This window comes from Equus przewalskii, chromosome 14 (assembly GCF_037783145.1).
Source record: "Equus przewalskii isolate Varuska chromosome 14, EquPr2, whole genome shotgun sequence".
In the NCBI taxonomy this organism is placed as follows: domain Eukaryota; kingdom Metazoa; phylum Chordata; class Mammalia; order Perissodactyla; family Equidae; genus Equus; species Equus przewalskii.
Genome location: NC_091844.1, coordinates 58,752,337 through 58,779,719, shown reverse-complemented (window position 1 = coordinate 58,779,719; position 27,383 = coordinate 58,752,337). Strand labels below are relative to the sequence as shown.

The window sequence follows — 27,383 nt, the reverse complement described above, 5'->3', positions numbered from 1 at the left end:
GATTCTACATGTTTTAATCTTTCGGGAGCTTCTTACAGAAAATTCCTTTAGCTTTTATATAATTCTAAAACATTGGACATAATATTAGTTTCAACTCTCCATCAATATGCTCCCTCTTTCCTTTTCATCCCTTCTTCCTCCCTCCCCCCACCCCAATATCATTAGTCATCAGGTCCTGCTGATTTTTTTATGACTATTTTTTTAGAGAAGTTTTAGGTTCACAGCAAAATTGAACTGTAAGTACAGAGATTTCCCATATAACCCTACCCCTACACATGCACGGCCTCCCCCCTTATCAACTTCCCCCACCAGAGTGGTGCATTTATTACAATTGATGAACCTGCATTGACACATCATCACCCAACATTCACAGCTTATCTTAGGGTTTGCTCTTGGTGTTATACATTCTGTGGGTTTGGACAAATATGTATGACGTGTATCCATCATTATGGTATCATACACAGTATTTTCACTGCCCTAAAGATCCTCTGAACATAATATTAGTTTCAACCAGCCATCACTATGCTTCCTTTTTTCCTTTTCAGTCTTCCCCCTCCCCCAATATTGTTAGTCATAAGGTCCTGCTGATTTTTCACTTCTAAGTATTTCTCGAATCTGTCTTCTCAATATGTGTTACTGATTATGTGGTTCCATCTCTATCGTCACTGTCCTGGTTTAGGCTATCTTTTCTTGTCTGCATCAGGGCCTGGCTTATGTTATGAGCTTCATAAACGGGGCTCAGTGAATGAACAAATGAATCTGGACAATGGTTCTCTAACTGAGAAAAAAAAAAATCTCGTTAGATCTATCCTCCATCTGTTACTGAAGTTAGCTATCTAAAATGCAAATCTTACTTTGATACTCTCCAGCCTAAAAAACCTTTTAGATGGCTCCCAGGCCAGACACCAGCTGCCTCCCAGACCCATCTCCACCGTGCCTCCCTCACACCCAACCCTGTTTCAGTACCTGCCTCCCACCTTCCCCGCTGCATAAACCGCTACTCTTTCTTCAAGGCTCATACTTTCTCCTTAGAAATCTTTCCCCTGCTTCCTAGAAACAATAGATTCTTTGTTGCTCCGGGGATTTTGTAATGACAGAAGCTGTTCAGAGCTCACCATGTGCCCAGGCTCCCTTATCTTCCCGTGCATAAGTTTACCTCAGATGATCTATCAGGATTTAGTTACAGATCCAAGTAGGGAGCTGGAAGGGAGCTTCAGGCTTGGTCTCTTTGGCTTGAAGGTAGAAAACTAATCTACACTCAACACAAAAATGAAACCAAGTAACAGCCAGTGTGTTCATGCTAGGAACAGCTACATCTTCCTTTTCTCCCACAGTTAGTCTCTCTCCACTCTTCTTTACATTTATTTTAAACATAGTTTAAATAAACATAGTTTATCAAAGTAATACCATGTGATAACTGGGATTCAGACAGCCGGGATCCAGGTCTCAGGTCTGCTACCCACCAGCTATGCCCTCAAGTCATCCATGAAAACTCTTTGGGCCTCATAACCTAATCTGTAAAATCTTACTAGATGATGGTTACGTTAGTTGAACTCTGAGGTCCTGAGAATTTCTAACACCGATTCAAAGACCACACGAGACCTCTAGCTCAGAAATTCTTAACCAGAGTCCCTACTTGTACGTCCGGGAAGACGATGAAAGAACTTTACGGGATTCATGAGCCCCTGAAATTCTGTGTAAAACCCTGTGTGAGTTGCTTGCATCATCTTGTCCACAGAGGGGTTTTCTGGTCTTTTTTCCTCTCAAGGTCATAATAGTTTATGGTTGCCCTATTGTGTATTATTACACATAGCGATAGTCATCGTTTTTGAGAATAGCAGTGTGCTTTCCTTTTTGTAATCTTCAGGGTGTAATTATTTTTTGGTGATTCGTCACCATTAAATTTCCTGAAGGAGGCTAGAAGGCTAGTTAGAGGAAGAAGATGGCACACCAAGAAGAAAAGTAACTTCCTGAAGGTTCTACCCAGAGGAGCAACGGGAGCCAGGACTCTGAGTCGGATGGCCAGCTTTTTGGTTTCTGCTTCATCACATGAATAAAATTGCCACCCAATATCCACCAGCCCTTGTGCAATCAGGATTCCAGGCCTGGCAGATGGATATCTGTTGCGTGTAGGAGCAGGTAGGCACACTGGGGCCTCAGTGTAGGTGGAAAGCCAGAGTGTGGTGTTCTGGTTGTCACCTTCAGCTCTGCACTTCTGGAGACGAGCCCTTCTAGGTCCAGCTCTGCCCCACAAGTCTCTTCTTTTCCCCATTCTCCATCACCAGCTGATATCAAGTACCTACTATGTGGCGGGTACTATGCCAACCCTGGGGAAGCAATGTTGAGCAAAATAGATACTCCCTGCCTGCATGAAGAACATATAGCCATGTACATAGCACAGATCCTGTCCTCAGAGAAATAAGGCTACAGTTAAGATAGTACTTGAATAACACTAAAAAAGTGAAACTCGTGATACTGGATCTTATGGAATGTTATTTACCCTTAGAGCTGTTTCTTCTATGACAGGCCCTCCTAGACACTGTTCAAGGAAGTTCAATACAGAAACTCCAAGGACCTCGCCTGGTAGCAATGATACTCTCCAAGGGGGTGCATTACTGAAGCCCTATCCGTAAAATGGCCCCAAGAACAGTTTTATGAGGCTCCAGAATAACTCCCAAAGCTACTCGTGTTCCCTGCTAGAAAACATCACTGCTCCGAGATTGGCAAACATGAACCAGCATGGTGGAAATTTGGCAGGAAGAAAGCTCAGAAATTAGCACTTGGCCAGGCCTTGTGTAATTCCTATGAAAATTTCAGACTAACATCAAGTAAATTTGTCAGAAGGGGAGTTGTTTGTTAGAGCTCTGACTACTACCCTTGGAGAGCTAAGGGTTTAACATCCACCCCTTCTCCACCCCAGGGCTGCACAGGGGCTGGCTGTAGTTCATACCTGGTGCACAGCAATCCTCAGAGGTCACCTCATCCTGAAGGGGCTGAGAGGTAACTGCGCGCTGTGCGCCATGGACCTGAGGCTGACACGTGAGTTCCCAAGCAGGCTTGCATTCAGTTCAGCTAACATTTATGGAGTGCCTGCTGACTGCTACATGCTGCCTGAGGCACTGGCCATAGAAAGATTACCGAACACTATCTCTGCCGTTGAGAAGCTCACAGGGAGTGGAGAATCTAATGTGGTCAGGGCTGTGGTAGGGATAACGCCCATGGGCTAAGGGAGCATAGAGAAGAGGGTAGGAGGAGGCTTTCTCGAGATCACCCTGAGCTGCAAGAAGCTTCTTAGTGTCTGTGAGGGTCTAGCAACAAGGAGCGTGAGAGTACTAAAGCACAGAATGTGGGAGTGGGGATGGGGTGTTAAGCCAAAAAGCTAGACAGGCAGCTGGGCAGGGTAGGGGCTAAGGTGAGGTAAGAGAAGTGTGGCCTCCAGGGTGCAAATTTTAAGGCAGCATTCACTCTTGGGGGCATGGACTTGCAGGGGTGGCACCTGAGAGTGAGCATCTCCTTCACTTTTGCACCCTAGGTCCTCGCTTGCCTCACCCTGGTCCCAGCCCTGCAGTCGAGCCTTCTGTGCCATCCTAAGGAGCTAGGATTTTATCTTTAAATCATGGAGGGTTTTGACAGTTTCAAGCCAGGGCATTGATCTAGCAAGACTGGCGTTTTACAAATACCACCCCAGCAATGGTTGGGGTTGAGGCTTGACTGGAGTCTAGACTCAGAAACCAGTTAAGAAGCTTTTTGTGTATGTATGGTGAGGAAGATTCACCCTGAGCTAATATCCATGCCAGTCTTCCTCTGATTTTTAGTGTGTGGGCCGCCAGTTCAGCATGGCTGCTAACAGAGTGGTGTAGGTCTGCGCCTGGGAGCTGAACCTGGGCCACTGAAGCAGAGCACACCAAACTTAACCACTAGGCCACCAGGGCTGGCCCCCAGATGCTATTTTAATAGTCCAAGCAAGAGATGAGGAGGACATAAATGAGAGGGCAGCTGGAAGACATGTAGTTTTATAATATTTAAGAGGTAAAAATCAGGAGGCCTGAATTGAATGTGGTAGATGAGGAAGCAGGAAGGCTGTGTGGTGACTCCTAGGTTTCTAGAGCAGCTCCTGAGCAGCAGAAATGGAGATGTTAAGCGAATAGTGAATAGAGGAAGAGGAGGAGCTGGTATAGGGGCAGGATGGGGGACCGGGGTGGGGTGGGGCTGGGGGAACTGTGGATTTGGTCTTGGAAACTTGAAGCTAAGGTGCCTGTGGGGCATCCAGGTGATTTCCAGCAAGCAGGTGGACAGATAGGTACGACGTTAGGAGAGAAATGAGAGCGAGAGATATAAATCACTATGTGCTTTGTAGATTAAGTCATGCGGGTTTCTCAGGAAGGAACCATAGATTTAGAAATGCAGTGGTCAGAGGACTGAACCCAGAGGAACTTGAACAAACAACCACCAATGTTTAAGGTGCAAGAAAGGCTCACGCTAAAGGCACCAGGGGAGATGGTCAGAGGTAGGAGGCAAAGAAGGAGAAAGGTGACCGGAAGTCTTGGGGTGACCAACAGCATCAGTACTCCAGAGAGGTCAAGTTGGGGAGACCTGGGAAGAGTGCGTGGCTGTAGTGGCTGTTACTGCTGACCCCGTTTCACAAGAGTAGTGCGGTAGAAACCAGACTGTGACAGTTGGCGGAGTAATTGAAAGTGAGGAGAGAGGAGCAGAGGCCAGTGAGTGATTCCCAACTAAGGCAACTTTCATGAGTACAGACTCCTGGGCCCACTCCAGAGATTCTGATTCATTTACTTTAGTGTGAGGCCAGGGAGTCTGTATATATAAAAGCCACCTAAGCGAGCTAATGGAAGCCGTGGTGTTGACTCTGCTTTCAAAAGCTGTGAAAAGGGGAAGAGAGGGTGCCTCAGTGAGGTGGGGATACAGGGTAAAGGAAGAGGTTTTTTAGGGGGTGAGGAGCTAACTAAGGACAAGTAAAATGCCTATCAAAGGATGCCGAGAATCCAGGTGAGGACTGAGACTGTGAATTTGTGGTGGCCTCAGTTGGTGCTTCTGGGGCTTTTCTACAGTTTCTCTCAGCAGTGTGGAGTCAGCAGCAGAGAAGGGCAGGTTGTGGGACGACCCAAAGTGGAGATTTTGTTAGGTAGGAGGGGCAGGAGGACAGGGTGTAAGGCAAGTCAACCAAGAGGCTCAGGTCATAGACAGTGGGGCCAAGCAGGTAGTGAAGGATGTGAGGGACCTGATGAATGCATGGGAGGGGGCCCTGAAGACCCGGGGAATGTGGTGGCACTCAGGAGGAGAGCAGGTCTACGGGGAATGCCCGTGCAGGAAGGCTAGGAGGCTGCAGGGAGTGGTCGACTGAGCAGTGCACTTTGTCCTGGCGGCAAATACCTGGATGACATCCTGATGAGAGCCTAGGATGGAAAAATTCTCTGCGTGGAATGCCTCACATGGGCCCAACTGTGAAGTGTAAAACTACCTTCTCACCTGAAAACAGCGCGTAGCTGGGTTTAGCATTTTGTGCTTCAAATGGTATGTAATATCCAGAAGCAGTACCCTCCCCCTTGCGAGTCAAAGTAAAATCAGAAGATACTCAGTGAAAAGACAAAAAAAAACAGCAGTAGAAAAAAGCCACAAACCCAAAGCATCGGCAGAGGAAAGGGAAAAAACTGCAGCAGAGACGAGCTTTGAGGTTGTGTGATCTATGAAAATTTATAGAAATGTTACCTTAAAAAAAAATCCCAAGGTGCTTTACTCACCAACCACTGCAATTAAGTCAAAATTCCCACCCAGGGTGTTACTTTTAATTATCATTCTCTTTATTTTGTTTCCTAAAATAATAACAGGCGTTCTAGAGATGATTTACCAAGATGGCATAATTAGGTGTCAGATGAGTACCTGTGCCCACGAGCCCCATTACTGCTGGCTTCCTTATGCAAATTTGACTGACTGTTCTAAACCTGACCAGATAAAGACACAGACATAATTGGAGCAGCTGGGCTGGAAGCACAGCTGGGCAGTCCCCATGGAGACCAGGCTCCAGTGCCAGGGTGCCCTTCCTACTGCCCCAGGTTCCTCTCCAACCTTGTTTCTGAGATGAATGCACAGCACATCTGAGCCTGGTCTCCCTTAGATGATCTCCACTTCAGTGCCTTTCACTGTTAATACGCACACAGATCTCCTGGGGAACTTGTTAATATGCAGATTCTGACTCAGTGGGTCTGGGGTGAAGCCTCTGGGTCCACGTGTCTAACAAGCCCCCGGTGATGCTGGTGCTGATGGTCTTGGCTTCACGCTTTGAGTAGCTATTTAAAAGGCTCTAGAAAATACCATGTAGCCTCAAGTGACCTTTGTCGCTTTTTCCCTTTTTGACATCTATTTCTCCCCATTTCCTCCACTCCCCAAGAGTCCTGTATCCTACCTTCTGCCTCCTTAGCTACCTTTCTTCCCCTCCCGCTCCAACACTTCACACTCCCGAGCCTGAGCCTCTCTTATCACAAGCTGTTCTCGACAGGTCATTCTGCAAAGAGCTGCTCTCAGCCTATGGCCTCCCTAGATAAGACAAGCTAAAAACTTGCTTTAAAAAAGAGAGAGGAGAGAAATAACCAGATATCGCAGTGTGTCCCTAAAGGGAACAACCTGCTTCGTTAGGTTTGTCATGTGAGCCAATGGACCCACAGCCCTGGATGTCACAGTTGGAAAGGACCTTATCTTCTGCAACCACCGCCCACCTGTCTAGTATTCGAATCCCGGGATTGTGGGCTCCTCTGGCACTCAGGTGCCTCGGGGACAGGATGTTCACTGTCCATCCTGGGCCAGCACGTCACAAAGGCCTTCTTGATATTGAACTGAAATCCAGCTTCCTAGAGCTGACCCCCACTTGGCCTAGTTCTTGGGTCCCTACGGAGCAGGCTCAATGTTTAGAAGACAGCTATGTCACCCCTGAGTCATTTCTCCTTCAGGCAGAATATCCCCAGGTCGTCAGCTGTTCTTCTTATGCTGTGTGTTGGCTATTCTGGTCATTCTCCTCTGATCCTGCTTCTGTTGTCTTTAGGCCTCTCCATCTGTGATGCCCGTGCTGCAAAAAGTAACCGAAAACTGTCACCACCTCATTACTCTCTTTACCGGACTCTTATTGAACTTACTGCCAACCACATCCTTAAAGTTATTTTCACACATGCTGTGGCTCAGCTACATCTCCCTAGTTGGTAATAATTGTAGTAATTAGATTTAACATTTATGAGAATTGGTATAACACGATGCTTAAGAACACAGGCTCTGGAACCAGCCTGCTGGGTGTGACGCACTCTACGAAGAACCACCTCATTGTTAGCTACCACCATCGTGATCACCATCATCATCATCATTGTGCTAAGCACTTGACCTATAGTAACTGTTTTAATCCTCACGACAACTTCGTGAGGTAAGGGCTATGGCATCCCAATTTTACAGGTGAGGAAATGGAACCTCAAAGGGTTATATTTTGTGCCTAGGCTTAGAGTTAGAGTCTCAACCTAGGCGGCATCCCTTGGGTTTTTGGTGTTGAGGTTTTTTTTGGACACAAGTGCAGGACCGTATTTCTTGCTGTTATTCACAAATTTCATCTTGTGATCACTGCTTTACTTGACTTGGCACCGTCTTTTGGATTCCTGGTTCTGTCATCCCAAGTGAATCTGCCTCCGAGCGTCATGCTGCCTGTCCTAGTTTGAGAAGAGTACCTTCTAGAGTTACATCTAGATATCTGCAGATCTGAGGCCACTTGACAGCTTCCTACAGATTCTGCTCGGTGAAGCCCAGATGCTCCCTGAGCCATCAGCCTTGTAACCCAGTCAGAGAAGCCTAGCGGGTGGCCTGGGAATGATTTGTCCTTAAATATGTCTGTATTTGGCTCCTGGTGAGCGTGCTTCCTCCTCCCTTTCAGGTCTCCATTCCAGAATTCTTCACAGCACAGAGAGCAGTTCCTAAATTGGTAGTTTGTGAAACTGACCCTCTGTGGTCTGCATAACACACACCCCAGAGAGGAGAACGACCCTGTCCTGTGGCTACTGACCTCTAGGAGGCTGGCCCTGCATTTCAAGGTTCCCTGCCTCCAACTCTTGGTACAAACACAGGCCTTCTATGTTCCAAGTAAACCACAGGAGGCTGGGCAGCTGTAAGGGGCCAACATTTCTGTGTAGGAGGAGCTTGGGGCAGCAGTCTCACTAGACGGGAGACTGGAGTGCACCTTGAAACTTAGATTGTATGTTTATTTGTGGTGATTTGCGAGAAGGGAGCACACTGATGGAGATCAGAGGAGCTAAATCTCCCACATGAAGCCATTCTTGGCACTGCCACTGTGCCAACTGACCAGCAGGTCTGGACTGATTTCTCCCCTCTCTCTTTACTGGTTCTCTTCTCTGTCCCTGGGCCATTAACGTAATTTAACTCTGTTCAATTACCATCCTTTTCATGGTGTCAGGATGTCAACCACCTGTCTACCATGAGCCTGGGCTCCCTAATCACCCCATTGTCGCTGGAGCCTGCCAGAGCTGCTGTGAAGCAGCAAAACAAGCATGCAGGAAAATTCTTCTGCCCAACACGTTCCCCTTTTGAAATCATCAAGCAAACCCCGAATACTGTCTGTCTGTGTGGTCAGGCAGAACGGCTGTCCCTCTCACGCTAGAACAGTTAGCAGCCATTGACAGACTGAATCGGGTGGATCCAGGAGGATTTGTGGAAGGCGGTCTTGGTTCCCAAGATCAACATCCAGCCCTAGTACTGCGCCTGCTCTTGGGCAGCGGGCACCCCAGGGTGCCATGAAAGCTGATGGGGGCGGGCGAAGGAGTTCCAGCAAGAAATGGAAAATGCCTCTGACCTTGGTGAAATGAGTCTGTGGTATGACCTTGAACGGCTGTTTAAAAGTGCTCATTTTGACACATTATCATCAGGAAAACACAGTAGTTCAAGGCATGGAGTTAAATCCTGACTGCTTAGGTTTAAATTGTGACCACCTCTGTGATCTTGCATAATTTATTTAACCTCTGCAGACCTCATCTGTAAAGTGGAGATAATCATTGGACCTACCGCATTGGTTGTAAAGATTCAATGAGATAAGACATGTAAAGTGCTCAGAACAGTTCCTGGCATTTAGTAAGAGCTTTGTAAGTATTAACTATAATGATTACCATTATCATCATCATCATCACCACCATTTACTGAGTGTTTTAATATGTACCAGACACTGAGCCAGGCACATACCTGCATTAGCTCCTTGAACTACCCTTTGAGATAGGTGTTATGCTTCGGTTAGGCATCAGTTGCAGAAAGAGACATTTGGAGACGGCGAGTAACTTGCACAAAGTTAAACAGGTAAGTAGTTGGTGGAGTCAAGATTTGGAGCCAAGTTTCCCTAACTCCAAAGTCTATGCTGTTATCGCCCTCAGCTACTGTCCATAGTAACAGCTATACCACTCAGTACTTCCTACAGACTGGGTAGGGTGCTAAGCACTTTACATGCCTTATCTTGTTTACTTTTCATAATCCGATGAGGTAGATACTCTTGTTATCACCATTTTACAGATGAGGAAAGCAAGGTTCAGAGAAGCTAAGCAACCTTCACAAGTTTTTACAGCAAAGAAAGCCAGGATTGAAATCCAGGCCTGCCTGACTCTAAAATTTATTCTAATAGCTATTGAGTTTGACTGCCAAACAGGTGAGCAGGACCCCCCTGGGAGGCTGATAACAGTAATTAGTGATCATGACTCCTGATATCCACTGCAACCCAGGGGACACAGTTTGCCTAATCAGCCCCATTTTCTCAGCTGTCATTAGTGGCAATTTCCACTTTTTCTGATGCTTCATTTCCTGCAATTTCTGAAAGCTGGTGATTTGCTCAGATTAAGACAAGCTTCTGTGCCTTTCACATGTTAGTTTGTTGTATGAGCTGCAAGAATATGGATGAATCGTGAATATGGAGTCCAGAAGGAGGCCCTGGTGGATTATGCAAAGCCTTTGCTGCATTGCTATAGGAGGAATCTGCCAGTAGATGTTCTCTCTGCTCTCTCTATTTCTGGAGTGTGTGTGTATGTGTGTGTGTGTAACAGAGAAAGAGAGGGAGAGCACTAACTATGTGCCAGGTACGGGCCTGAAGAGAGGGTCTCCTTCATATCATTCTCTCAATTAAACCTCACAATATCTGTAGTAAGTAGATACCAACTTTAGCTCCATGTTATAAATGAGGAAATTGAATCTTACAGAGGCATGGAAACCTACCCAAGGTCAGTTAGTCTAACTCCAATGTCTTACATAGATTTATAAATCAACATATAGGACAAATCATAGAAAATAATTTTCAAATAACCTACTTACTATTTCTTTGAGCATTTCTTTTTCAAGAGAGAAAAAATTATTGGAGAAAATTTCTTCCCACCCTCCCCAAATTCTTCTAGAAAGTCTATGCCAGATTTTCTTTTCCGTTTTTTTCTTTTGACTTTTCTCAAAATAATTTTAGTTATAAACAGGACCTACCTGTGCTGAGGACTGTCTGACAGGCCTGTGATTTTATTCCTGCTCTTGTGTTATTGGGTTGTGTGAAGATGAGATAGAAAGGGGACCTGCCAGGAAGGAAGGGGCTAAAAATGAGTGAATGTGGAGATCCAGCGACTCGTGCAGTGACCATCTGTTCATCTTCTCAGAGAGTCAGGCACTAGGGCCACCAGGCAGAGAAAAGAGCTATTTAAGTTGATGGGAAATTAAAAGCATTGAATTAAAATTCACCCCAGGTGAATTTTCTCAGTTAGATACCGAGAGTGTTCATGCCCAGATGTTACAAAAAACCATTTCACTGTAGTCAAGTGTTTGATCAGGAGTTCACAAGGACTCCTTCACCTTCTACTCCATTTCTTAAATCCCCCCAAATTAAGTCAGAGCTAGGAGCCATAGATAGGAGTAATATAAATGCAACTTGTCAGCACCCCAAGTACAACTTCACAGGTGACAGGAGTCCATTCCTGTGCTTGTTCTGTCCTGCGCCTTGTCCAGTTAGCCAATCCTGGCTTATCCTTCAAGGTTAGGCTTCCATCACCACCTCTGGAAAACCTTTCCTGACCCCCGTGGCTACATTAGGTGCTGCTTCTCCTTGCTCCACCAGAGCCTTTTGAATGCCACTCTCATTGAATTTGTCACACTCTCCTGTAAGTTTTTATTTTTTTTGTCTGTCTCTTTCACCAGATTCTAGGCTCCTGAGATCACTTTAATGCCTGATACATAAAAGATGCTCAAAAAATAAGTCAACTAACAAATTTGAATTTGTTTTTTCCCCATCCAAAAGTAATTGCAAGGATTAGTGTTCTTAAGGTAGAATCATTTAAAGGCACTTCTGACTATGTAAAAAAAGGGGAGAAGGGCACATTAATCTTCTCTCAAGACTTGTCAAGTCAACTGCCAAGAGGTGAAAACATCCTGGCAGTATACTAGTTATCTGTTGCTACAAAATAAATTACTCCAACACTTCTTTTATTATCTCTCATTGTTTCTGTGGTCAGGAATTTAGATAGGGCATATCTTGTCTCTGCATATGATGTCTAGGGCATGTGCTGGAAGATTAGAGCAGGGGCCGGAATCATTGGCAGGCTCATTCTCTCGCCTGACTGGTAGTTGATGCTATTGGTTGAGGGCCATTTGGGGCTGTCAGCCAGAACACCCCACACATGGCCTTTTGATGTGACTTGAGCTTCCTTATAATATGGTGGCTAGGTTCCAAGGGCAAACGTCCTGAGAGAGGGCCAGGCTAAAGCCACTTCGTGTTTATAACCTGGCCTCAGAAATCACATAGCATCACTTGTGCCACTCTCTATTGGTTGAGGCAGTTACAAAAACCCATCCAGGTTTAAGGAAGGGAAAAAAGACTCCAGCTCTCAGTAAAAGTGTGTCAACGGCACATTGTAAGTAGAGCCTGTGGAATGGGATACATACTGGTTGTGGCCATCTTTGAAAAATGCAATCTGCCACAAGCTGTCATGGGGAAAAGGCCAAAGACTACGTAATAGAATATGTATAAGAATCCCTTATATGAGATAAGAGAGATGAATCAAGGCATATGGATTTCATGAAGGCAGTGAGTTTTTTCTCTACTGCCAGAGGGCAGGTAATTATAACTCTGTCAGGAATGCAAATAGAAAGAGAAAGAGTTAACGCCTTGTGACAGAATCTGGAATGTTAGAGTGTCCTATTGCCAATTATCAGGTCTACATCATCTTCTTGCAAGAATGAGGCAGCTGTAGTTGCGAGGGTGACACCCACATGATCCTCTTTGTTGAGGTCATCTATAGATTTCACCTTGTTCCTAGCTCACTGTCACTCCAGCACCACTCTTGTCATAATTCTTGATTATTTCATTATCCATATTGACAATACCCTGACCTCTTCAGTTCTTGACATCCTCTCTTCCAATGATCTTGTCCCCCAAACTTCTCAGCTACTCACTCCCGTAGTCATTGGGTGATACCCTTGACTTTGTCATTACCTCTTATTGCAGCCATCTATGATCACTATTTAAAATGTCTACTTCAGCTCCAGTAATTCTTCAGTGCCACAAGAACCTATAGTCTCTTGATGCTACCACCCTTTCACTGTCCCTCACCTCCCTGTGACCTCACTCCTCCCCCCAACTTAGATCAGAAGTCCATCACTAGAATCACCCCTTTGTATATGCTCTCAGCTCCCTTGCGCCTCTCCTTCTTTGCATTCTCCTAACAAAACCCAACCCTGATTAATCCAAACCCCCACACCCTCCACAGCTGCCACCAAATAACTATTGGTCTTACTCCAAATTTATGACAGTAACCTCAAGTGGGTCCTTAACAGTGCCTGCAGTCAGACTTTCCCTGAAAGGGGGATCAGAAATCCTGCCTCAAGCTGCTCCCCTACCCCAGAGCTGTAACCCCACATCTTTGGGTCAGAGCCCACCATCTGACAGGCATTGCTGCTCAGAACTTAAAAGCATACCCAGCCAACCTTCAGGAGAATGAGAAACCCTCTTCAAAAAACAGCTTTTCTCTGCTGATGCCCCCGCTTTCTGGTGGCTTCAAAACCAAAGTCTGGTAATGTGACATCCTCTCTGAGGGCACCCTTTCCATTTCCGCTTCATTTTCTGTACACTCAGCATTGCTGAGAGAGCTCTTCTGACATATTCTATTCTTAGCACCAAAGCACAAACTCACATATGCAGATACACCAAAATTAGAACTGCACGTTCATTTCCCAAATTCTTAGAAAAATCAAGAACACTCAGGAGGTTGGGGGTGGAAGGGGCTGTAACCGAGTCACTCCAGGGTGAGGTGGAAAGTGCCCGAGTAGGGGCCTGGAGACTTTGACACTATGGAGATGCATCACCTGTGTTGGGCAAGTCCCTTCAGCTGTCTGGGTCCCAACCTCATCATCTGCAAAATAAGGAACTGGATGAGGTCATTCTTAAGGTCCTTTCTAGATCTTTCATGCCGACTTTGGCACAGGATGCTGTAACATTCACAGTTGTCCCTGTTTTCTCTGCCTCTACTTCATTCTCAGGGGTTTTTTTTGCTTTTTGTTTTTTTAGGAAGATTAGCCCTGAGCTAACATCTGCTCCCAACCCTCCTCTTTTTTACTGAGGAAGACTGGCCCTGAGCTAACATCTGTGCCCATCTTCCTCTACTTTATAGTGGGACGCCTGCCATAGCATGGCTTGCCAAGTGGTGCCATGTCCGCACCCGGGATCTGAACCGGCGAACCCCGGGCTGCTGAAGCAGAGCATGCGAACCTAACTGCTGTGCCACCAGGCCAGCCCCCATTCATCAGTTTTTAATCCAGTAAAGGCTGTGCTTCATGCCCAAAGGGGACAAACAGAAATAGGACACAATCACTGTCCTCCCGGAGCTCACACTCCTTACAAAGAGCTTGATATAATTCTGTAATTATACCATAATCTGATGAATGTTTGGGGGAAGGTATGTTCAAAATGCGATGGGAGCAAAGTAGAAAAGGGGGTTAGCTCTACCTGCAGAGATTATAGTCTTTCACAGAGAAAATGGTGTTAGAGAGTAAGTTTTCTTAAATGATCAATGGACTTTGCCAGAGTGCGATGAGGGTAGGGGGCACAGAAAAGATTCCAGTTATGAGAAAGAACTCAAAGTAATGATGAATCTGGGGGACAAATTCCAAGTTTTTCAGATGCCTGGCCATTAGGCACATGAGGGAGTATGTCAGGATATGAGGCTGGAAAAGATAGACTGGAACCTTTTGGTTTTTTTCTTCTCATTTAGCAAAAATCTCATTTTAGAATTATCCCAAGTTTCTAATTTTTAAGCAGAGCTTCTCTGCCATTCTTGAGGTCTTATCCTTTCTAGGCTCTGCTTTATGTTATATATGTTAGCCCGAAATTTGGCCCTTTTATTTATGCTGTCCTCCTGAAAATGTTCAAGCATATCATTTATCAAATATTTCCATGTAACGTGTAAGGCAGAAAATAATAGCAGCTTCATTTTACAGAGAGAAAAGCTAAAGTAAACACTGATTTGTAGATTGCTCAATATCAGGTAAACAGACCTGAAACATGTTCTGAGTCCTTCCGTCATGAAAATTCCATGACTTTTTTTTCCCTTAAAGTCAAGAGAAATAAGTAATCTTGACTGACCTGGGCAATCACATTGGGACTTTGCTGAGAGTTAGGTTTTGAGTCAAGTATGGCTTTAAGGAAAAACTAAATATTGTGAACACCATATAAGGTTAGGGAAGAAAGCATAATGTAAGTTACCGCTCAGAGTAGGGTCAGTAAGATTAAAATCTTTGTGAGCCATGAGAGTAGCTGCTTCTTTTTCCCAGTCAAATGATTTCATAAGGACACGTTGTTGGCTTTTTTGAAGTCAATGTGAGAGGTGGTTGGTCACTGCAGACTTCACAGGACAATAGCACCTGGGTGGGTCACTGCTATCCTGGATTTGGCCTTTGGCCTTTGAGATCCAAAAAGTTCAGCTATTCTCCTAGAACTGATCAGGGTTTAGAGGACTGACTCAGAACTCGGCAGAGGTGGATGTTTATAAAGCAAGCTGTTTATCTTGTGTCTCTAGCACCATCTACCGGGAAACAAAGTGCCTTTATTAGAAGACTTATAGTGGAAAGCATGAGAAACCCAACTCAGGAAGCAAAGAGGAAGGAGAAAAAGGGAGGAAGGAAAAGCTCAGCAGATTCTGCCTAAGAAATAGAGAATTAAGTATATTATATTGAAGTTACTTATAAAGAGATGTAACCACTAAAATAAAAACACAGACTTTCTAAATTATCAGAAACATATACACACACAGACCATATAGTAAAGGATTTTTTTTTAAAAAAGCAACAACTAGAATTCATAAACACAGAAAGCATACCATAAAATATAATGACAGAACTAAGAACACTTAGAACATGTTACATTAATGCCATAAAACGCCCCTATTAAAAAAGTCTCTCAAATTGAACCACAAAGCAAAGCCCAGCAGAATGCTTTGTACAAACCAAGTGACTCAGAAAGTTTGAAAATATGAGAATCCAGAAGCAAACCAGGCCAGCCCGGTAGCCCAGTAGTTAAGTTTGCACACTCCGCATCAGCGGCCCGGGGTTTGCTGGTTCAGATCCTGCGTGCGGACCTATGCATCGCTTATCAAGCCATGCTGTGGCAGGTGTCCCACATATAAAATAGGGGAAGATGGGCACAGATGTTAGCTCAGGGCCAATCTTCCTCACCAAAAATTTAAAAATTACATTAATTAATTAATTAATTTTGAAAAAGCAAACCAAGCAAATGAAAGCCACAATATCAGCAGGTCTCAATTTTAACATCAGTAAAGGCTGATTTCTGGACAGAAAGTATTAAATTACATAAAGGAAGACACCTTATAATGATAAAGGATGCAATTCATAACGGACGTTCACAAAAAATGACTATATCTAAGACGTTAAGAAAAACCTCAAGCAGTTTCACAAATGTAAGTAATATAGCCAATATTGACCTAGAAATGTTTTAATTCTCTCAGTAATTCTTGGATCAAAAAGGAAATCAAACCTCAAAGCTAGGGATATCTAGAAAATAACTAAATAATATATTATATTCTATATAATGGAAATTTTTATACATAATATATATTGGAATATATAATAAATGGGAATATTCTAATTATATATAATGGGAACTCCTACATGTGATATAAAGTATTGTTCAAAAGAAAATTTTAGCACTAAATACTTATATTACTCAAAAAATGTGAAAATAAATGAATTAGGCATCTAATGCAAGATACTGGAAAAAGAATGAACTCAAGAGAACAAAAGAAAAATTAATAAAATTAAAGCAGAAATTATGATTTTGAAAAGAGGAGGCAAGGTAGTACTAATAAATAAATCTAAGAGCTGCTTCATTGGAGGAAAAAAACCCCAATAAAATAGATAAAGCATTAGCTAATCTATTCGACACACAAAATTAGAAATCAGCATAGGCAGGGGCTGGCCCCGTGACCAAGTGGTTAAGTTCGTTCACTCCACTTTGGTGGCCCAGGGTTCACAGGTTCAGATCCTGGGCGCAGACCAATGCACCGCTCATCAAGCCATGGGGTGGCGGCATCCCACATAGGGGAACTAGAATGACCTACAACTGTGATATACAACTATGTACGGGGGCTTTGGGAAGAAAAAAAAGAGAGGAAGATTGGCAACAAATGTTAGCTCAGGGCCAATCGCCTCACCAAAAAGAAAAAAGGAAGAAAGAAATGAGCATAGGCAAATAACCACAGACAAATGAAATTGAAAGGATCATAAATTATTTCTTTCCTCAACTCTTTACAAATAAATATGAGAGTGATATAGATGAAATGGATAATTTTCTAGGAAAATAAAAATAAATTTGCAATTGTGACCTCCAAAAAGAAATTTTAGACAGATTATCATAGAAAAAACAGAGAAAAATATGAGTGCACATAGAGTTGTCCAATGAAATACCTAGGAGTAAATTTAGCAACAACCTTCAAGATAAATTGGGTGAACAGGTCGCAGTGGAAGCAGGCTGGGTATTTGTGTGTGTACGTGGGTGTACACTCAGCTGCTTGGCTATCCTTGTAATATTTCTGGAAGGGTGCATGAGAGACCGGTAGCAGTGGTTGTGCTGTTGAAGGAAACTGACGTGTGGGGAACAAAGCTGAGAGAAATTCTTTTTGCTATATAGTATTTCATACCTTTTATGTTTGTTCCCTTTTAAATTGGTTACACGTGCAAAGATTACCTAGTCAAAAATTCTTTTTTGTAAAAGTAGAACCAAGGCAAAGGAAATAGATACTTTTAAAGGAGCTTTTCAAAAAGAATGTTAATTTTTCCTGATGCTGACTCTGGTAAATGAGAAGGATTTCTTTGTGTGCTTCTCAAATTTTCTTGGTTGAACAGTGGGCACCGGACTCTAGGATGAGATCAGCCAGGCCTCAGCGTCTCCTCCAGGCGCTCTGGACCCCAGGCACCCCAGGCCCCCTCAAAGCTCTGCGAACTCAGAGACCCCAGTTCTCACATGCCAGAAGGACTGCATTCCTGAACAGCAGCTCTGAGTTTAAGGATACCCTCTTTTGCCCAAAGATAGGAGATTCATGTTTCCTCTCGGTTTTTAGGAACCCACAAAAGCAGAACTAAATGCTTTAAATGGCTAAAAGTCAGTTCTCCTTTTACTTATTTCTTTTAATGATAAAGACAAGTTCCTGATTTTTCTTAGCCTCCTCAGATTTCAGCCCCACTTTGTATGCTATTATCTGTCCCCTAAAAATAGTAGAAACCAAGTTCGTAAAACATTTCCATTTGACCTCATGAAAAGAAAAGGCAATTCTCACCCTAAAAGAGTATGTTAACTACCTAACATTTGTATTTATCTTTAAAATACATGATGTGGTTCTGGGACAACAAGAAAACTTTTAAAGGGACAAACTGTATCATCGTGTAAGGCTCTGAAAGAGTCCCTATCCTCTTTCCCCCTCAAGAAAGAATGGCCGTGGGGGGTGGGGGAGGGGGGTGTGGGGGGGGAGGGGGGAAGGTGCTGGCCTGGTGGTGCAGTGGTTAAGTTCGCACGTCCGCTTCTCGGTGGCCCGGGGTTCGCTGGTTTGGATCCCGGGAGCGGACATGGCACCACTTGGCACGCCATGCTGTGGTAGGCGTGCCACATATAAAGTAGAGGAAGATGGGCATGGATGTTAGCTCAGGGCTGGCCTTCCTCAGCAAAAAGAGGAGGATTGGCAGTAGTTAGCTCAGGGCTAAGCTTCCTCAAAAAAAAAAAAGAATGGCCAGAGGGCTGGCCCCATGGCCGAGTGGTTAAGTGTTCCCCACTCTGCTTTGGCGGCCCAGGGTTCCACTGGTTCGGATCCTGGGCGCCGACATGGCACGGCTCGTCAGGCCATGCTGAGGCAGCGTCCCACATAGCACAACCAGAGATACTCACAACTACAATATACAACTATGTGCTGGGCGGCTTTGGGGAGAATTAAAAAAAAAAAAGATTGGCAACAGATGTTAGCTCAGGTGCCAATCTTTAAAAAAAAAAGAAAGAAAGAAAGAAAGAAAGAATGGCCAGAGTGTTTCCGCCTGCTGCCGGGGAACCTGGGATTCTTTGTACTTGGTGCAAGATCCTAGGACCAGGGGGCTGTTCGCTCCCGGGTGGGCCATACTTTTAGAGGGGGCGAGGTGTACCCCAGCTCTCATCTGTTCCTGGGATTTTCCAACTGAGCTGCTCAGAGCCTGTAATGGCTTCACTCTGGCTTTTATATATGTGTATTTTATACTGTATGTATGTGAATATTTTAATATATATATATGTATGTATGTGTGTGTGTGTGTGTGTGTGTATTGAGCTTCCTCCAGAGATTCCCTCTGAAATAAAGAATTCTGCAGGAAGTGGGGTAGAGGTTGAAAGTCAGTGATTTAGTCCAGCTTCTTCATTGTACTGATGAAAAACCCAGGCTCAGAGAAGTGATTTCATAATCTAATTTTACTTAATGTCTTTCTTTCCTCATCTGAGGCATTCCGCCCTACTACACACACCCCCATCACCTTGTACCAAAGCTGTTTCCTCCACATTGAATATTCTTCAATCTTCCTCACCCATTCAACCTGGTGTGATCTCACCTCAAGCCTCAGCTTAACCTCTGTAATTTCATCCATGGAATCTCCCCAGTCTGCCACATCTAAGCCAACTCAGTCACACTGCCTATCTTCTTTCTTACAGCTATGCCTCTACTGGAGCACTCTTCACATTCTGTGATTATGAGCTATTTATAGGTCTGCTCCTTCCTCCAGACTTGAAGCAGCTTAAGAAGGCAGGTTCCAAATCTCCTTCATCTATGTAGTGTCCCTGCCCATCGGAGTGCCTGGCATACAGTAGGTGTTTAATAAGTGCTGATGGAGCAAAAGAGTGACGACTGAATGGCTCCTTGTCCATTGCTCTGGCTTTGACATGGTGCTGTAAAGTAACCAGTTTGCTCTCTAGACTTCCTCACATTATCTGGCCTTTCTTAACTGAGCTAAATTCAAAATATTTGCATACTCTGTTTGAAATGGCTCAGCCTAGGATCTAGGGAAGAACAGACCTCAAAGTTAGGAAGAGAATGAAAGGTGAGAAAGCAAAATGACACTATTTCAGAAGAATGGAAAACCCATATTACAGCCTTTTGGCAGACATATTTAGAGGACTGTGTGCTGAGAAATTCTCTTTCTCTTGGATCTTCAGTTGAAATGACGCACAGGGGCTGGCCCGGTGGTGTAGTGGTTAAGTTCATGCGCTCCGCTTCGATGGCCTGGGGTTTGCTGGTTTGGATCCCGGGCACGGACCGACATACCGCTCATCAAGCCATGCTGTGGTGGCCTCCCACGTAGAAGAACTAGAAGGACTGACAACTAGGATGTACAACTATGTACTGGGGCTTTGGGGAGAAACAAAAAAAGGAGGAAGATTGGCAACAGATGTCAGCTCACGGCCAGTCTTCCTCACACACACACAGAGTCTCTTCACATTTCTTTAGAGCCACTTGTTCATTTTTTAGAAAAAAGAAATGACACAAAATAATCCTGATTCCTCTTTTTTCACCCTCAAAGCCCTGATTACTTGTTCAGTGGTTTTATAGAGCAGAGAATGTTGCAAACTATTTTTACAGATTTTATCAACTGTAAGATGCCATCATTTGTAAAGTTCACCATTGTTGAACATCCCATGAATTAAAAAAACCTCTACCAGTTAGACCATGACATGCTTTCAGAGATTTTAAAATACAAAAATGAGTGTCTTAAATTGATGAAATACAGCATATATCAATATCATAGGTTGTCGTTTGATCATATCAAGTTATGTGGGTCTCAGTTTCCTCATCTGTTACATGAGTAGTTTGGACCAGTTGAGCTCTGAGAACATTCTGGTCCCAACTCCATTGAGTTCTGTAGCACCACGAAGGAATGTTAACTGGGCACTGGCTGTGTGATGACCACCAAGACTGGGCTCCTGTCCAGGTTCCTCTGTGCTTTGTCTGTTAAGAGTTAAGGGTCCCCACACTGCAGTATCCTCCTTCAGGACTGACCACCAACCCACATCATTGTGAAGAGGCTTCAGGATGTCCCGCCTTGATAAGAACAAATGTACTGCTTGTAGCGCTTGAGGAATCTGGCTTACACACAGGAACGAGGCAGTGCTTGCCGACTACAACTTCTTCAGGAATCAATCACTCCTGGAGACACAAAACTTTCATTCAAAGGATTGAATCCAAAATTGGCAGATTGTAGAGTGGCCATACATCCCAGTTTGCCCCGGACAGTCCCAGTTATCTCATTTGTCCCAGTGTTATTATTAATAGCCCCCACTACAGTTTAGAGTGTGCCTTCAGGCTGATCAGGGAAGTGATTGGGGAAAGGTGGTTGCCAGTGTCTTATTGACTAATAATGGCCCCAATTGGTTTGAGAATCACTAATCTCAGGGACATTTTTTTCTATTTTATTTTTTATTGAGGTTATGATAGTTTACAATCTTGTGAAATTTCAGTTGTACATTATTATTTGTCAGTCATATTGTAGATGCACCACTTCACCCTTTGTGCCCACTTCTCCAGCCTTCTCTCTTTCCCCTGGTAACCACTGATCTGTTCTCTTTGTCCACACGTTCAACTTCCACATATAAGTGGAGACATACAGAGATTGTCTTTGTCTATCTGGCTTATTTCACTTAACATAATACCCTCAAGGTCCATCCATGTTACTGTGGATGGGACAATTTTATCCTTTTTATGGCTGAGTAGTATTCCATTCCCAGGGACATTTTTAGTGTCTGCTTAGCCACTGCACAGGTGCTAATGCTTGGTTATGAGCCCTGGGATATTTCAGCACTAAAACAAGAACTGTCAAGAAGGTGATTGACTCAATAGTTAGGACAACCATCACCCTTTATTCCACTAAGCCCTTAATGGATATTATGGGTTTCCTTGATTTCTGTACTTTTTTCACACTTGAATGACTCTGAATGTTAAAGCTACTGCATCTTGCAATCAATGGCATCTTACAATTAAGGAAATCCAATAATTCATTCTCCTTATTAGGATCTGGGCTCCCATCTCCCTTACAAATTGAAATGAAGGCTGAGAGGGTAGAGCCAGTGGGTCTTTAGGATACTTATATAAAGATTTGATTTGGGCATTTATCACCCTTTTTTCTGCCTCTTCCCACCAGGAGAAGTTGCTCCAGTGCAAGGAACTGCATTTGACCTGAGGAAACCAGTGGAGCTTGGAAAACACCTACAGGAGTTTCACCTCGGTGGCTTTGACCACAATTTCTGTCTGAAGAGATCCAAAGAAAAGCATTTTTGTGCCCGGTAGGTCCTTTTCACTTACTGCCTGTGTAGGGAAGAAGAGATATAAACTCCTATTTGAGGAGCTTCTCTTCTAGTCATTATCAGGACCAATTACTATGCCACAGGGACCAAATACCACATCGTATGTCTTCAAAGCTCCTATCCCACAGGTGAGCTCTGTAGAATTTACCTCCCCCTCCCCCACCATACCATTATTCCTATGTCCCTACCTGGCACCCCGTCTCTCTTTGCTCCCTCTCTCATCTCTGCCTGTTCTTTAAGGCCCTTTTTTTAAAATTTTATTTTTATTTGAGTTCATAATAGTTTACATCATTGTGAGATTTAGTTGTACATTATTTCTTGTCTGTCACCACATAAGTGCTCCCCTTCACCCCCTGTGCCCATCCCCTCACTCCCCTTCCCCTGGTAACCACTCAACTGTTTCCTTTGTCCATGTGCTTGCTTATATTCCACATGAGTGAAATCATCTGGCGTTTGTCTTTCTCAGTCTGGCTTATTTGGCTAAGCATAATTCCCTCCAGGTCCTTCCATGTTGTCGCAAATGGGATGACTTTGTCTTTTTTTCTGGCTGAGTAGTATTCCACTGTGTATGTGTGTGTGTGTGTGTGTGTGTGTGTATATACACACTAGGCTGGGTGAGTTTGATTTGCTCTTCCCCAAAGAAGCCAAGATCAGAGTGAGAAGTTGCTACTGAAGATCCTCAAAACCACCTTCTCATGCCTCACCTATGAGGCTGTGAGAATTTCCCATCATGCTCTTCCTTTTGTCTCCTCCATATATCTCGTCCTTGCTCTGTGGCTGGGTCTCATTCCTGTCTCAAAGCTGCTTCCCAGCTTCTACCTGTCCCTACCTGCTTTTCTGCCCTGGACCTATATGTGGTTTGGCTTTATCTGCAGGGTCCATCATGCTGGAAGCGGGCGGGTACTGGAAGTGTACACCACCCAGCCCGGGGTTCAGTTTTACACGGGCAACTTCCTTGATGGCACACTAAAGGGCAAGAGTGGAGCAGTCTATCCCAAGCACTCCGGTTTCTGCCTCGAGACCCAGAACTGGCCTGATGCGGTCAATCAGGTAAAGCCACAGGCCAGCTTGTCAGAGTAGTGTTGTGTCCAAGGTGACACTATATTCAGAGGTCACAACACTCAAGACAGGTCTGTATGAGTCAAAAGTCCACATGTGTTCTCTTCTCCAAATCGTGATAAACCCAGGAAACACTTAGCCAAGTTACTAACATCATATTTACATGTTAAAAAAAAATCTTATATTTTGTACCTCCAAAGGCTTTATTCAGTTTAATATTTCTCCTTATCAATATTTACTCATTTTCTGCAACCACACTTTTAAGATGATCTTCCGTATCTTCTCGTCCTATTTGCTTCCTCATAACTGTCTTTTCTAGATATTGCCTAGAGTAATGCCCCTCAAAGCACCAAGGTCATAGACACTTGCAGCTTGCACCAGAACATAAATCAACACACTGCTTCCTTCTTTGAATCTTGCTATGACCAAATGTGCTTAGTGATGCAGTGGATTTTCATTCTGGCTCAAGTTCTTTATCTCGTTGCAAACCCATAATAAACAGTTTTCTCTCATTGGCAACTGGTTCACAGAGCTGGTCTAAAGACCAGTCTAGAAGCCACCCTGAATGGTTAAGGGGGCGCCCTGGGCTGGCAAGGTGTAACCTGTATTATTTTCCCCTTCACAGCCCCACTTCCCTCCTGTGCTGCTGCGGCCTGGTGACGAGTATGACCACACCACTTGGTTTAAGTTTTCTGTGGCTTAAGGAAGTGTAAAGACATGATGTCCTCCGGGGCCAGGCTGGGAGCCTCTTCAGCAGCCTGTCTCCTGTCCAGAAATGATATGAAGATTAGAGGCTTTAAAAGTGATCCGATGAATTAAAATCATACAAATGGTAGCTGTCATGATAATCAATCTGAATACTGACTTCCTTTTCCAATAACTAGCTCCAGGCTAGATCTGATGACCAGCTCTATTCTCTGTGTACTTAGGAGGATCCAATGACCAATGTCATCATCTAAGCCCCAACCCTAGCCCAGAAGTGGTACCTGGGCCCCCGGTGTTATGTGGGCTCAATCTCTCCACCCGCCTTTCTTTTCTACTTTTCACATTCCTTTCTTTGATTCTCCTCTCATTCCTTTTCTTTTTCCTCTTCTTCTACCTCAAACCACCTTGCCCTTGTGTAACACTCTGGAGTTTTTAAAGGTCACATTAGCTCATTCAAGATGCAGGCAGATGGACCTCTCTGCCTTGATAAGGTAGTAAATGATTGAGAAGTGAGGGAGCTGAGGCTTAGAGAGGGTGAATGACCCACCTAAAGGCACACAGCTAGGAAAAGTTTTAACCAGGACTTGAGGTTAGGTCATGCAAATTCAAGTCCCCTTCTTTGCTTCTACTTCAGTCTGCCAGAGTCACTGATGGGCAAAGGGGGGTCTGACCTTTACGCCGTTGTAGCCAGCCGTTCCTCCCAGATTCACTTTTATAAGCATTAGTCTGAGTTTAACTCTCTCTGAGCCTTAGAGGTGGGATGACTTCAAATGCAAGATCAAAATATCCAGAAAGAATCTATAATTTTGATTCTCTGCCTTTGGGATTAACTGAGAAAGCCCAACCCAGCCAAAGTGTGGGAAGAAAGGAAGCCTTGGAAGCAGGAGCTGTGTTGGTGTGAGGAGAGAGGCCTTACCTGAGGATTGCATGTTCCGCGCAGAGCAGATGTCGTGTTATGAGGCTGGGGCTCCCTCCTTTTTTGAACAATTGAATCATCAGTGATGGGTTTGGGTTGGTGGTTTTTAATGTTTCTTATACTATTATATGCCAGCAATTAGTTGAAATAAAACCAAAATCTGCACCTTCAGAAGACTCCCAGTTTCTTCACTCATCTTTAAATCTATCAGGCATGGACCTCTGGGAAATGGACCAAGTATACGGTATGTTCTGGAATCTATTATGCTTTCCAATACAAGCCCCAGCATCTTCCTAGAGGAAAGCTACTGGCAGCCTATTGAGCTTCCCATACTTCCTCTTTCTTAAGACAGAATAATAAACCAAAGATACTGTTTATTTTTTAATTCACTTCAGCATGGATTTTCTGAGTACCTATTGTGTACACAGTTCTCTGCTGGGTCTTTTAAGGGATTCAAGAGGTAAGGTCTAAAGATGTAGTATGTTCCCTCAGGGCTATCACAGCCTCTCTGGGAGAGACAAGAGTAACAGTAACAGTTGGATGATGTAGAACTGCACCATGACGGAGCTGGAAGCCCTGAGCACTAACTTTGCTCGTGGCATCTGTTACATGGACAAACGATCTAACTCCACTTGGCCTCAGAGTTCTCACCTATAGGCAAAGGGATTAGACTTTATATCTGGAAGGTGAGTAGATGTCTCCAGAGCTAAAGCCAAAGCTGGCCGCTAGTCAAGTTCTTTTTCCCTCAGGCCCTCCCTGTGGCTGTGGCGAAGGGCCTGAAAGGGTGGACAACAAATGCTCAAGCCAGCCAGAGCACTGAGCAACGAATGCTGGAGCCTGGAGCTGTGGTCCTGCTTCTCTTCCCTGCTGGGTTTGAGCAGGCAGTGGAGGTCTAACCAGATTACTGTTTAGAGCCCTGAACAATTTGTACTTGCATCATGCTTCCTTCTTCCAGAACCCTCTGGACAACTGAATTCTTACCCTGTTACCGTCTTGCCAGGATTCTCCTCCTTAATGGCTCATTCTCATTTTATTACAGTGATTGCCAAGAGTGTGTTTTTGTTTTGTTTTGTTAATTTTTTTTATTGCAGTCACATTGGATTATAACATTATATAACTTTCAGGTGTACATCGTAATATATTTCAAATTCTGTGTAGATTACCTCATGTTCACCACCCTAAAACTAATTACAATCCATCACCACACACATGTGCCTAATTACCCCTTTCGCCCTCCTCCCTCCCCCCTTCCCCTCTGGTAACCACTAATCCAATCTCTGTTGCTATGTTTTTTGTTGTTTTTATCTTCTACTTATGATTGAGATCATACTTTCTCCCTCACTTAGCATAATACCCTCAAGGTCCATCCATGTTGTCACAAATGGCTGGATTTCATTATTTCTTATGGCTGAGTAGTATTCCATTGTGTATATATACCACGTCTTCTTTATCCATTCATCCCTTGATGGGCAGAAGTGCGTTTAAATGCATTATTTCATCTGACCTTTATAACCTGTAATGAGGTAACATAATCCTCATTAAAAACAAGAGGTCACCAGGGGGCCGGCCCAATGGCATAGTGGTTAAGTTCATGCGCTCCACTTTGGCGGCCTGGGGTTCGTGGGTTCGGATCCTGGCTCCAGACCTACACACCCTCATCAAGCCATGCTGTGGCAGCATCCCATATACAAAACAGAGGAAGACTGGCACATATGTTAGCTCGGCGACAATGTTCCTCAAGCAAAAGGAGGAAGATTGGCAACAGATGTTAGCAGGGCCAATCTTCCTCACCAAAACAAACAAGTAAGAGGTCACTGACTAGAGAAAGTAACAGTGCTAGAAAGTGGCAGATCTAGAACACAAGCCCTTCAATAAGCATCCCAATGTATGTTCTGGCACTACACTAAAAAAAAAAAGTCCCCAGTTTTACCTTTCAGAGAGGGAAAAATCTAAGATTCATAACATACAGTGTTAGTAAAAGGAAAATTTTTACTCAATCACCATTAGATTAATGGTAGATTAATACAACTTTTTTTGGAGAGCAATTTGTCAGAATCTATCAATATTGGCAAACTTGCAAAACTCATGGCCTAGGAGTTCCACTTCCAGAAATTTGTTTTATAGAAATACTAGCACAAATGTGTAAAGACAAACATTCAGATGAGCATGTTCATTGCAATCTAATTGGTAATAATGAAAAATTTAAAATTACCTAATGCTGTCAATACAGGAATGGAAAATAATCCACACAATGGAATATTATGTGGTCATTATAAAATATGAGGTCAAATAATACATACAGTATCCTTCGGTAAAACAAAACAAAAATTTATGTATATTAAGAAAGTCTAGAAGGGCAAATCAAATTAACAATGGTGTCCTTTGGGAAATAGAATTTGGAGGGGAAGGAAGACTTCCACCTTTTACTTTATTGATATTGTTTGAATTGTCAAAGACAGGCATCTTCCTTTTGCAATTAAAAAAAGAATTTAAGTCAGCAAAATCCAGGGGACCCTTTCATTTTTTAAAAAATAATTTTAAACTTATTGAAAAGTTGCAAGAACAGTACAAAAAACTCCCTTACACCCTTTACTCAAAGATCCCATTCAAATTTTACCACCTGTCTTAATAATGTCCTTCCTAGCAAAGGATCCAATCCAGGAGCACAAATTGTACTTAAGTTTCTTCAGTTTCCTTCAACCTGACACAATTCCTCAGTCCTCTCTTGACTTTTAGGACCTTAATACTTTTGAGGATTGTATTGGGATTTGTCTGGTGTTTCCTCCTGATCAGATTCATGTCATACATTTTTAGCAGGAATAT

The 27,383-nt window shown here is 43.8% G+C and overlaps 1 protein-coding gene and 1 long non-coding RNA gene across 2 annotated transcripts in view; both read left to right on the top strand.

The window, feature by feature from the left end:
- Positions 1-24,734, top strand: part of GALM (galactose mutarotase) — a 52,391-nt gene extending 27,657 nt beyond the window's left edge. The window contains exons 5-7 of the mRNA XM_008523531.2: positions 21,718-21,859; positions 22,756-22,930; positions 23,565-24,734. Of these exons, the coding sequence (XP_008521753.2) occupies positions 21,718-21,859; positions 22,756-22,930; positions 23,565-23,642 (395 nt within the window). The 3' untranslated portion in view covers positions 23,643-24,734. The remainder of the gene's footprint in view (positions 1-21,717; positions 21,860-22,755; positions 22,931-23,564) is intronic.
- Positions 1,868-5,533, top strand: LOC139075581 (uncharacterized). Its single transcript, XR_011526142.1, has 3 exons — positions 1,868-2,139; positions 2,921-3,039; positions 3,533-5,533. It is a non-coding gene; the product is annotated as an uncharacterized lncRNA (long non-coding RNA).
- Positions 24,735-27,383: the final 2,649 nt, after the last annotated feature.